General features: G+C 50.7%; 1 protein-coding gene across 1 annotated transcript; it reads right to left on the reverse strand.

Annotated features, from left to right (window-relative positions):
* Positions 1-310: 310 nt before the first annotated feature.
* On the reverse strand, positions 311-6,216 carry SPC24 (SPC24 component of NDC80 kinetochore complex). Its single transcript, XM_069495738.1, has 5 exons — positions 6,057-6,216; positions 2,018-2,162; positions 1,794-1,898; positions 1,589-1,665; positions 311-757 (listed from the first exon to the last, which is right to left on the reverse strand). The coding sequence occupies exons 1-5, from the start codon at positions 6,214-6,216 to the stop codon at positions 651-653; spliced, it is 594 nt and encodes a 197-aa protein (XP_069351839.1). The 3' UTR covers positions 311-650.
* Between the last annotated feature and the right edge of the window lie 5,830 nt (positions 6,217-12,046).

Raw genomic sequence — 12,046 nt, forward strand, 5'->3', positions numbered from 1 at the left:
GGGCACCCTGCCGCCTGTTCATCAAACTCAGTCTTTTCTTTTTGGTGTCAGGAGTGGGATTTGACGGCAGGAGAGTCCTCAGAATGGACATCCCATAGTCTACCCGCCCTTCACCGCTTCTCCGAATGAGCAACACCGTCTAAGTCCCATCACAGACGGCGCTCTGGGCTCCGTGCAGCCCGCACGCGCTCCAGCTGGGGGCTGTCGCCATCTGGACCCCTCTCCCGCTCGAGAGCGGCGTCTGCTTCTGTGTGGAATCCTCCGTGTGGACCAAGGGGGATCCTTGTCACTTGTGTCCGTGTCTCTGGCACCTGGCACAGTTCTGGGCACACCGTGGCACTCAAAGAGACTCCCTGAACGGATAAAAAAGGGCTGACCTTGGATCAAAAATGACAAAGACCTGGGCTGTGTCACTGATACTGTGGTGGTATTTGCCACACGTTGCCACAGATGCGATGTCACAGGCTTAGCGCGGCTCAGTCAGTTTCCCACGAGCAGGCAGGGGCCAGTCCAGGATCTGAGGCCAAAATTGAGAGAAAAAGAAATCCAGTTTGAAAAAAACAAAACATCTGCATATAAAGATTTCATTTTAAACTGATCCCACCGCAGAAGAGTCCCGCCGTGAGCGAGACACGGCCACGACAGTCCGGCTACCACTTGGTGTCCACCATGCTCCAGAGATAGTCGCTGATGAACTTGCCGGAGAGCTGGGCGCCGTCCAGGTGGACGGGCTGGGCGATGCTGGGCCCGTGATGGACTGAGGCGCGGTCGTAAGGAAACCCCGGCACTGGTGGCCCCGCACCGCCCCCGCGCAAAGGCCGCTGCCTTTAGAAGAATTTTAAGCTATTTAGAGATGGAAATAAATGTTCATGAAGAAAAAAGTTAAACTCTGATAAAGTACTACCTTTTTTTTAATTGTGGTGAAAATCTACAGAAAATTTACCATCTTAGCCATTTTTAAGCAGGCAGTTCAGCGGCTCTAGGCACACTCGTGTTGCTGTGCGACCATCACCACCCTCCACCGCCAGAGCTTTCTCGTCTTCCCAAACTGACACTCTGTCCCCACTGTCCCCATGAAACACTCACTCCCTGTCCCCTCCCCAGCCCCCGGCACCCACCACCCTACTTCCTGTCTCTGCGGATCAGAGGACTCCAGGGACCCCCTGCGAGTGGAATCCCACAGCATTTGCCCCTTCGTGACTGGCTTATGTCACTGAGCACGATGTCCTGCAGGTTCTTCCATGGTACAGCCTGTGTGAGAATTTCCTTTCTCTGTAAAACTGAGTAACATTCCGATTGTGGACGGGCCACGTCGTGTCCGTGGCTCACCCCTTGACGGACACGTGGCCCGTGGCCACCCCTGGCCTGCTGTGAAGCGCGCTGCGGCGAGCACGGGTGTGCGAGCCCCCGTGCGCGTCCCTGCCTCCCATGCTTTTGTGCAGACCCCCGGAGGCGGGCGGGCTGCACCCGAATGGGATTCTATTTCCCGCGTTCGAGGACCCTCCACGCTGCTCTCCGCAGCGGCTGCAGCGCTTTGCGTCCCCGCCGAGAGGGCACGAGAGCCCCAGTTTCTCCGGGAAAAGGATACTGCCTTTGATCATCCCTGGGTCGCACTCGTAATCCCACTCGATTTTACTGACTTGGCGGTAAAGTTGAGCCACGTACCTATACGACAAGAAAAAAAAAAAAAAAAAGAAAAAAGAAAAAGAGAAAAGAAGTTACCCCAGCATCAACTCCAACCAAGCGCTGCCAGACTGAACCCACAGAGGCGCGCACACTTCCGCGGAACCTACACGGCGGAAGGGATCGTGACTGTCGTGTCTTCGTCAACTTCCCGCTCCTGTCTCTCGAGGTCCGCCTCCATCTCCTTGAGCTCCTCCAGCTCTCTGGTGAGCTGGGTGGGACGGGAGTTAAGGAGCCTGGCTTTGGGGAGAGGGCTGCCCCCGGCTGACCCGGCTGCGCACGGAGGCCCGGCCTCTGGCTCCCGGCGGAGGCCGGGCCGCGCAGGAAAGGATATAGCAGGCCGCCCTTGAGCCTCGCGTCCTCCTCTCCGGCCTTCTGAAGCTCGGCTTCCAGCTGCTGCAGCTCCGCTCCCCCCTGGTGTGCCCGCTCCTTCGCGTCCAGAAGATTCTGGGCCACTTCCTTCTCCATGGCGAGGATCTCTGCAGGGTGGGAGAGAAACAGGCACCTCCGGGTAGCCCTTCCCCCAGGACGGCGGAGAGGAGGTGGGTGAGCCGCCCCTCTATAGGGAACCTGCTGGCTGCAGTCCTGTGCCGGAAGGAACACGTGGCAGAGTTCCAGCGGGGACTCGCACACTTCTTCCATTTCACCAAAACACATTTAAATATACCAAAAAATTTAAAAACCTGCTCCTTACAGGAGTGGCCTACAGCACTCACTTTCCACCACGGATGAGCCAGCCAAGCTCAGCAGCTCCCTGTCCTCCCACCCAGCTCTCATCCTCATCCTCCTCATGCGGGTCCTTTATCCCTCCAGGACCAACCTAACAGCCTCCCCACTGCCCCCTGCTTTGGTCTCTCCCTAAGCCAACCTGCCAATCCCTTCTGCTGCCTGCCACGTTAAGGGCTAAGAGGCAAGTCACTCCCCTGCTCAAAGACCTCCCATGGCTCCCCAGTGTCGCCAAGATAAAGTCCAGACCCCTTTACTGTGTTCACCACCCTCGCCGGCTGCCTTTCTCCCTACCACGCTCTCGTCTCTCTGTTCACTGTTCTGCACAGGAGTTCGAGACCAGCCTGAGCAACATAGCAGGACCCCATCTCAAACAAAACAAAGCCTTAAGATGGCCACTGTGTTCCTTCCCATAGTGTCCCAGAAATCTGCCAACTCGGAGAAGGCGCAGATTAAAATTCTCCCCAAAGGGCCCATGTTTAAATTTTTAAAAACTTATATTCAGATAGTTATTCATCAAAGTATCACATGTGTATGATGGTGAAAATGTAAACACACACACCCCCTCTCCAAGCCTCTCCAGCCCTCTGAAGCGGCCACTTTCAACCTTAAGCTGTTTTCTCTGGCACTGACTTCCACATTTCTAAATAATTTGCTTATGCTGCTGTTCCTTGATTGGTCTGTTTCAGACGGTGCCTGCTGGTTTCCTGTTAGGATAGCTGAGGCTCCGGCCGGCTCGCGCGGCTTCCCACCCCTTGTCCGCCTGCCCCCCTGCCCCGGGGATAGCCGAGTCTTCCCCACAACATTCATCACAGAGCTCTGTCGCCTGGGTGTGCACTATACGCCATGGGATAGCCCGTGGGGTAACTCCTACTGGGTGCCTCTCATGACAACCCTCTGCCGGGGTGGTTTCATTCCTCCCCCTACTTGGGAGGTGAAGAACAGAGAGGTTCACTGACTTGCCCAAAGGCACACAGCTCCGAAGCCAGGATGCGGACTAGATCTGTCTTACCCAGAGCCCTGGCTCCCTGGACAGGGCTCAGTCTTCTTGGCCTCAAATTCGTCTGCTTCGCTAAAACCGGGGCAGGCTGAGTCACACTGTTCTCCTTCAACCATCAAAGGAGGGGGAGTTAATGGAGGGGCAGAGGGAGGAGGAGGGAGGGGAAGACCCCGCCTGGGACATCACACTTAGAATAACCTGCAGACTGTGTCTGCGAGCTCACCAGGCCTGGTAGAGTCTAGCCGGTGCTCACTCATCTTCCACGGCCCTCTCCTGGGCCTCCAAGTTCATTCTCACCTTGTGACCTCTGCATTTGCAAAGCACTCTGCCAGGAGCGCTGTGCCTGAGCCACTCCAAGGCCAGCTATGTAGGCCACTCAAGTCTCAGCTCAGCCCTCCTCATTAAATGTGGCCGTAAAAGGCATCGCAAACCCCTGGCACTGACGCTGCTGCAGAGAACCGTACGGTGGCTCCTCAAAACATTAAAACTTACTAGTGGCACTTTGTATGGGAGACAAAAAAAAAAAAAAAAAGAAAAGAAAGAAAAAAAAAGAAAAAAAAAACATTAAAACACTGAATTTCCATTGAATCCCAGGATCCCACTCTGGGTAAATACAGAAAAAGAATTGAGCACAGGGTGTTGAAGAGATACACGTACCCGCATGTTCCCATCAGCATTATTCAAAAGAGCCACAAGGTGGAAGCAACCCAAGCGTCCGCTGACAGATGAAAGAATACGCCAGATGGGGCCCGTCTATACAATGGGATATTAGTTGGCTTTAAAAAGGAAAGACATTCTGACACATGCCACCCCGTGGACCAGCATGGAGGACGTTATTCGGTATGAAATAAGCCAGCCACAAAAGGATAAATGCTGCATGATTCATTCTGCTCACAGGAGGTCCCTAGAGTAGTCACAGCCACACAGACAGAAAGCAGAACAGTGGATGCTGGGGGCAGAGGGAGGGAAACGGGGAGTTAGTGTTTAAAGAGGACAGAGTTTATGTCTGGGAAGATGAGAACGTTCTGGAGATGGAGAACGTTGCACAACAGTGTGAATGTGCTTAATGCCACTGAACCCTACATTAAAAAATGCTTGAAACGGTAATTCTCATGTCTAAAAAGAAAAAAAATTATGGCATGGAGAACAGCAGTGCTAAGGGCAGGCCCCACACCTCAAAGGCAACGTGCAGTGCAAGCGTCACCCGCACAAACCTCACGTCAGTCCAGCAAGGGGGGCTATGCATCTGCAGCTCCACTTCACAGATGAGGAAACTGAGGCTTGGTGAGGGAAAACAGCTTAGGCTAGGCACTGTGGCTCATGCCTCTAACCCCAGCATAGGGGAGGCTGAGGTGGGAGGATCTCTTAAGGCCAGGAGTACAAGACCAGCCCGGGCAACAAAAAATAGGCTGGTCCTGGTGGCTTATGCCTGTAATCCTAGCACTTTGGGAGGCCAAGGTGGGAGTATTGCTTGAGGCCAGGAGTTGGAGACCAGCCGAGGAAGAGTGAGACCCCTGTCTATACAAATATTGAAAAATGAGCCGGGCGTGGTGCCTGTAGTCCCAGCTGCTCGAGAGGCTGAGGAGGGAGGATCCCTGGAGCCCAGGAGTTCAAGGCTGCAGTGGGCTATGACTGTGCCACTACATTCCAGTCTGGGCCACAAAGCAAGCAGCTGTCTCTTAAAAAAATAAATAAGTTTTAGAAAAAGGAGTTAGCTGAGATCAAGGTCAAGGGCTCTATTAAGCAAGCCCTGCCCACCTTCAGGAAAGGCTGGATCTAGCCCTCTTGGTCCAGATGAAGACATTTACTAGCAGAGCTTTTTCCCCTGACTGCTAAGTAAGTCTTACATTCAATGGCATCTTGGATCCAACGAAAATGATACTATTTTTCCAGTATTCTCTCCAGGTGAAGCAGGAGGCACTTTACCCACATGTTTATTTAATCCTTATCATTATCCTTCCTTCCTCGCCTCCTTCATGTTCCTGTTTAAACATCATCTGCACAGAAAGCCTTCGCTGCCCCCGCCCCCACCACTTCGCCGCTCCCCCTTACGCCATCTAGTTTTTCTCCTTAGCCTGTCACCTCCTAACCTATCCATTTTTCTTGTTTATCCTGTCGCCTCCCCCCTCCATGAATATTACAGCCCCAAGGGCAGGGATTTTGTCTGTCATGTTCTCTGCTGCCACCCAGGACCTGGCGCTCAGCAGGTGCTCCCTAACACAACTGAACGACTTCAGGAAGAAGGGATGGCCTACTGTTTGCCCTGAGAAGGAAACTGAGGCACAGAGAGGCTAAGAAACGCACGTCAAATTTCACACCTGGGAAGTGGGGGTGCTGGGATTCAACCCCGGCGCCTTGACTCCTGAGCTCCGGTTCAAACCCTGAGTCCCCCCAGTTCCTGCTCACGGAGCGCTCAGAAGGGGCCAGGCCCTGCGGGTTCCTATATTTACCACCAAACCCGTAAGCTGGGAGGGGCGGCTGTTGTCATGAAGCACATTTCACGGGTGGGGAAACTGAGGCTCAGAGTGGGCAGTGCTCAGCGGCGGCCCCACGAAGGGGGCAGGACAGCGGATGGGAGAACCCGAGAGGGAGGGGGGTCGAGGACGACCTGGCTGCCCCCTCCCACTCTGCAGGCCTCGGCCCTCACCTCCTAGCTGCTGCTCGGCGCCGTCCTGCGTCTCCAGCAGCCGCTGCACCATCTGCTCGTGGCGCTCCAGCACTCGCCGCTGCTGCGCCTCGGCGCGGTTGGCGCCCAGCAGTCTGAGCAGCCCCTGGCTCACCTCCTCTAAGTCGCGGAAGGCCGCCATGACTACGCCAGGGCCAAACCCGCGCAAATTTGACTGCCCGCGGGGCCCGCCCCCTTCCCGGAGTTTTCCTCTTCCACTGGCTTCAGTCTCCGTCAGTCATAAGCCAGGGCCAATAGGTGTCTGGAGGGGCGTATCAGCATGGAGGCGGCGGCCACGGATCTGGCATGGTGCGCCTGCGCTCGCTCCTCCGTCAGTCATCCGCGATGGCCAATCGGCGCAGGGAGAGGGCGTCTCTGGGAGGCCAGCCTGATGCGCCTGCGCAGGCAGGAAAGCAGCCCCACGAGCCGGAAGTTGTTTATTTCTCCGTCTGCTAGGGGCGTGGTGTGGACGGTTTCTGGCGGAACTGATATTCTGCAGGGTGTGCGTGGGATGCACACAATAAATATAAGAAATAAGTAAATTCTGTAACAGCCGCGTAGCAAAATGGAGTCTGCAGCCGAATTCATTGGTTTCGAATCCCAGCTTTGCCACTTAGTTGCTGTGTTACCTTGGGCAAGCGTCAGCCCTCTCTGTCTTACTTTCCTCCTCAGTAAAATGAGGGTCATAATAGTGCCTGCTTCAAGCTTGGCGTGAGGATTAAATGAGGATGGTGCCTGGTATTCAGCAGGGCTACATAGGTGTTACAAGAAACATACATACAATGCTGGCGATCACCCAACGCCATGCTATGTGGTTCTTTTTTTTTTGAGACAGAGTCTCACTCTGTTGCCCGTGCTAGAGTGCCGTGGCATCAACCTAGCTCACAGCATCCTCAAACGCCTGGGCTTAAGCAATCCTCCTGCCTCAGCCTCCCGAGTAGCTGGAACTACAGGCATACACCACCATGCCCAGGTAAATTTATATATATATATGTATTTTTTTTTAGTTGTCCAGACAATTTCTTTCAATTTTTTTAGTAGAGATGGGGTCTCGCTCTTGGGCAGGCTGGTCTCGAACTCCTGAGCTCAAACAATCTGCCCACCTCGGCCTCCCAGAGTGCTAGGATTACAGGCGTGAGCCACCGCGCCTGGCCTGCTATGCTATGTGTTAACCAAAAAAAGCCAAATTATGTAAAATAATTTTAAAGAGGTTTATTCTGAGCCAAATTTGAGGACTATGACCTGGAGCCATGCCCAAGAAGCCTTGAGCAAGTGGACACACCGTGGTTGGGTTACAGTTTGGTTTTATGCATTTCAGGGAGACAGAGGTTACAGGTAAAGTCATAAATCAATACGTGGGAGGCATACATTGGTTTGCACCAAAAAGGTGGACCGTCTCAAAGCCAGACGTGGGTTTAAAGATTCTTTGACTTGTAATTGGTTAAAGACATGAAGCTTTGTCTAAGGGCTTGGAATGGTTTAAGATAAGGAGCTGTTTATCAGAGACAAATTACTGAGGGCCTGTAGGTTTGTCTTGCATACCCTTAGGCCTAGTAATGGGTTACAAGGGATGTCTCCAAGAAGGGAGGGGGCATGATGAGGCACGTCTGACCTCCCTCCTCCTGGCAGGCAATTTAGTTTTAGGGTATTCCCTTGGCCAAGAGGGGGTCCAGTCAGCCACCCGGTGGGGGGTGAGCCTTAAGATTTTATTTTAGTTCACATATGTGAGGGTTACACTCAATTTGGTGACAGGGTCCTCCAAGTGCCTATAAAATAATCAACTGGTGGGTTATGGTCAGTATTTTCTACAACAAACAACAGAAAAAAAAGTCAGTGCGTGTGTACATAAAGTTAAGTATTATTTTGAGAAACTCTGAACTCTGCATTTGTATACTGGGTGTGGTAGATCGTATTTTTGAAAAATGGCTACAGAAATATTTCCAACCTTGCCATTACTTGCAAAGAGGCAGACTCTAATTGCCCTCATCTTGAACCTGTTCAGGAGTTTGGGCAACACATAGAACGTGGCAGTAAGGACACTGAGCGACTTCCAAGGCCATCATACACTAGCATACATCTTTTGTCTGTCTGCCTGTCTCTCTCTCTCCCCCCCGTCTGGAATTGAGGGGTGCCCTATGGTAGGAAAGTGACTTTAGGTCGGATGGTCAGGGACAACCTCCCTGAGCAGGAGACATATGAGTGACAACAAAGTGTTGGGAAACAATGTGGCAGGCAGAGGAAAGAGCAAGTGCAAAGGTCCTGGGGTGGGGAGAAGTTTAATTTGTTTGTGGAGTAGTGAAGAGACCCTCATCGTCGGAGGGAAGTAAATACGACAGTTGTCAGAGGCCCCGAGACTGGGGTAAGGTTTTTACTCTGGTTTAACAGAAAGCTCTGGAAAGCATTAAGTAGGGAGGGGCCATAGAGTGGACTGGGAACTGCTCATGTTTTTATATTTTTAAAAAGGTCACATAGATGGGGACACCCTTAGGACTATTGAGCCTTCCCTGGGACACGGATCCCTTTGGAATCTGAGGAAAGCACAATGAGAGTCTCTTCCTTGAAATATGCAACCCATACATTTTTGGATTTTGTGCAGCTTTGGGGAGGTCCAAGACCCTGGCATGCCATCTCCAGATTTTCAGGTTAAGAATCACCCCAGCTGGGTGAGTGAGTAGCATATATAGAAATGACGCCACCCGTAGCTATTTCCTGCACAAATATCAGTGTCTGGGCACCGACCCGCTCCTCAGAATCAGTGCAAAGCTTGCAATGCTGAGACTGGTGTCACCTCTTGGTGCCTGAGAGCCTGCCCTCTGCAATTAGCTGTGTGACCTTTGGCAGGGGAATCACCTTCTCTGTGCCCAAAGGCAGTGAGTTACTAACAAGGAAATAAGACCTTGGGTTCAGTTTCTGGCTGGGCAGTTTACCTGTGACCTTGGCAGGTTCTAACCCTTTCTAAGCCTTAGAGGCTAAAGATAGCCCTCTCTTATCAGCTGGGGGAGGTGTTGGGGAGATCAATCTTGCCAGATTGAGCAACCAGAGCTTGGCAGCTATAAAGGCTCTTGTCAAAAAGGGTCACCCACCTCCTTTCCAAAAAAGCAAAGGGAGAGCCACCCCATGGCCAGGAGGACAGCTGATATCCAGAAGAAACACACCAACCTGGAAAGTCACAAGTTTTGACCGGGATGTCGAGAAATGGATGGCAGTTCCTCAAAAAATTAAAAATAGATTTTCCATATCAGCAACTCTACTTCTGGGTACATACCCGAAAGCATTGAAGGCAGGGACTAGAACGTATATTTGCACATCTATGTTCATAGCAGCGTTATTCACAGAAGCCAAAAGGTGGGAACAGCCCAGGCGTCCGTGGATGAGTGAACGCATGAATGAAATCCAGTCCATCCATCCAACGGGAGATTATTCAGCCTTTAAAAAGAAGGGAATTCCGAAACATGCTACAACATGGTGAACTTTGAGGACATTATGCCGAGTGAAATAAGGCAGTCAGAAAGACTTCATTCATTCATCCAGAGACGCTTGGGCTGTTCCCACCTTTTGGCTTCTGTGAATAATGCTGCTGTGAACAAGGATATGCAAATATATGTTCTAGTCCCTGCCTTCAACGCTTTCGGGTACGTACCCAGAAGTAGCGTTGCTGATATGGAAAATCTATTTTTAATTTTTTGAGGAACTGTATGATCCCACTCATAGGAGGTCCCTGAAGGCGTCAGATTCATAGAGACAGAAAGTTGAATGGTGGGTGCCAGGGGCTGGGGCAGATGGAGAGGGAATTAGTGTTTAATGGGGACAGAGTTTCAGTTTTGCAAGATGAAAGGAGTTCTGGGGGACGGGCCCGTGGCTCACGCCTGTAATCCTAGCACTCTGGGAGGCTGAGGCAGGAGGATCGCTTGAGGTCAGGAGTTCAAGATCAGCCTGAGCAAGAGCAAGACCCAGTCTGTACAAAAAATAGAAAAATTAGCCGGGTATGGTGGTGCGCACCTGTAGTCCCAGCTACTCAGGAGGCTGAGGCAGGAGGATCGCTTGAGCCCAGGAGTTTGCGGTTGCTGTGAGCTTCAATGACCTGGCTGACAGAGTGAGACCCTGGCTCAAAAAACAAAAACAGAGTTCTGGAGGTGGGTGTTGGTGAGGGTTGCACAACAGTGTAAATGTATTTACTGTCACTGAACTGTACACTTAAAAAGTGTTACGATGGTAAAATTTATGTTTTATGTGTATTTTGCCACAATTAAAATAAAAATAGACATAAAGAAAAGCAAAGCAAGAAACTGGGTGGTTGACAATGTTGTAAGCGTGAGCTGAACAAGCTAGTAGAGACGATGACAGATGGTCCTGGCAAGGGCAGTGTGAGAAACAATTGATTTCCGAAAGGCCCCTTCTTGGCTCAAAACCTCTCTGGGAAACTGACAAAAGTAATGGACCGTCTGCTTAGAAATACATTCCTTCCCATAAAATTTCTGGAACTTCCAAAAACCTCTGCAAGCCACCCGTCATCTCCTGCTGAACAGCCCAGGGGAAAAACAGAGGAAATGAGAAGTGAGGAGTGATCTCCACTGGGGACCTGGGCCTGAGGATGCTCCACTTCCTGTCCTGGTATGGGTGACTCGGGGATGCTGTTTGCAAAAGCTGTTGAACTGTACACTTTTTAAAAAATTTAACTTTTGTAGAGATGGGGGTCTCACTATGTTGCCCAGGCTGGGCTCAAACTCCTGGCCTCAAGTGATCTTCTTTGCCTTAGCCTCTGGAGTAGCTGGGAATACACGAATGAGCCACCATGCCTACCTGGTGGAGCTGTACACTTCTGTACAATTTGTGCAGAATTTGTGCACTTCTGTACAATTGTGCACAAATTTTACAGATTTACAATCTGTAAAATTTGTGCACAGAACATAAGCATTTTATAGCTCAAGAAAAAACAAAACAGTAAAAATTAAGACCAAATGTATTAGAAAGATTTGGCAGGAGATGCTCCAAACTGTTGACAATGGCATTTCTATCAAGTGGTACTATGGCACCCCACAAGTGCCAAACACTTCTGTATCATTTGAATTTTGTCTTTTACAGTGGCTATAAATTATTGTCACTGGAAAAAAATATTTTAGATCAATTTTATTGGAGGTGTTCACAGTGGGTGTCCAATAGAACTTTCTGTGACAATGGCAATGTTTAGTATCGCTGCAGCCCCGTATAGTAGGCACCAGCCAGGGGTAGCTATTCGAAACTAATTATTATATAATTTATTTACCTTTAAATGGAAATAGCCATACACGGCTAGTGGCTACAGTATTGGACACTGCGGTATGGAACAGAGCATAACTGGGTTTATTGTGATATTCTTACAACTTTTTTGTAGCTTTGGAACATTTGCCATTTTTTCCCTTGTAGAGATGGGGTCTTGCTATGCTGCCCAGGCTGGTCTTGAACTCCTGGGTTCAAGCCATCTCCCCACCTTGGCCTCCCAAAATGGTGGGATTCCAGGCATAAGCCAGTGTGCACGGCGCCAAAATACGTCCATTTTGAAAAGGAGATCTATTTTGAAGCTTAAAAGAGGAGCCCAATAAAACGAAGACATAGAACAGTTGGCATTATTGGTAGCTTTATTCATTTACCTTCTAAAAAAAAGATTATAAAAAAAAGAGTACTTCATTTAAGTGTAATACTGTCTTTATGGACGTACCGTGGTTGGAGAGTGAAATCAAAGCTTATGAATATACGTGAAACTGGGGACAGAGGCAGGATCCCCGGAGCCCACAGGCGAGGGAGAAAGAAAATCGAAGAGATGGACCTATGTCGGGTCGCACATTCCTGGGCCAAGGAGTCGCTTCTAGGAGCTTAAAATAAACGCACTCGCGGGCTCTGGGGCTGTACAGAGGCACGCAACTCTAGTACTGCTTCTCAAAGCTGCAGCCTTCGGCCAGACATCAGCAGTGGTCTCCAATCACCTTTGGTTTTGT

Source organism: Eulemur rufifrons, chromosome 2 (genome assembly GCF_041146395.1).
Source record: "Eulemur rufifrons isolate Redbay chromosome 2, OSU_ERuf_1, whole genome shotgun sequence".
Lineage (NCBI taxonomy): Eukaryota > Metazoa > Chordata > Mammalia > Primates > Lemuridae > Eulemur > Eulemur rufifrons.

Excerpts from the sequence above, each read along its gene's own strand:
- SPC24 (XM_069495738.1), bottom strand. The coding sequence starts at position 6,216 with ATGGCGGCCTTCCGCGACTTAGAGGAGGTGAGCCAGGGGCTGCTCAGA. Across the intron at positions 2,163-6,056 it reads CGCCGAGCAGCAGCTAGGAG|AGATCCTCGCCATGGAGAAG; the intron begins GTGAGGGCCGAG and ends CCCACCCTGCAG. Across the intron at positions 758-1,588 it reads CCCAGGGATGATCAAAGGCA|TCCATCACGGGCCCAGCATC; the intron begins GTATCCTTTTCC and ends ACCGCGCCTCAG.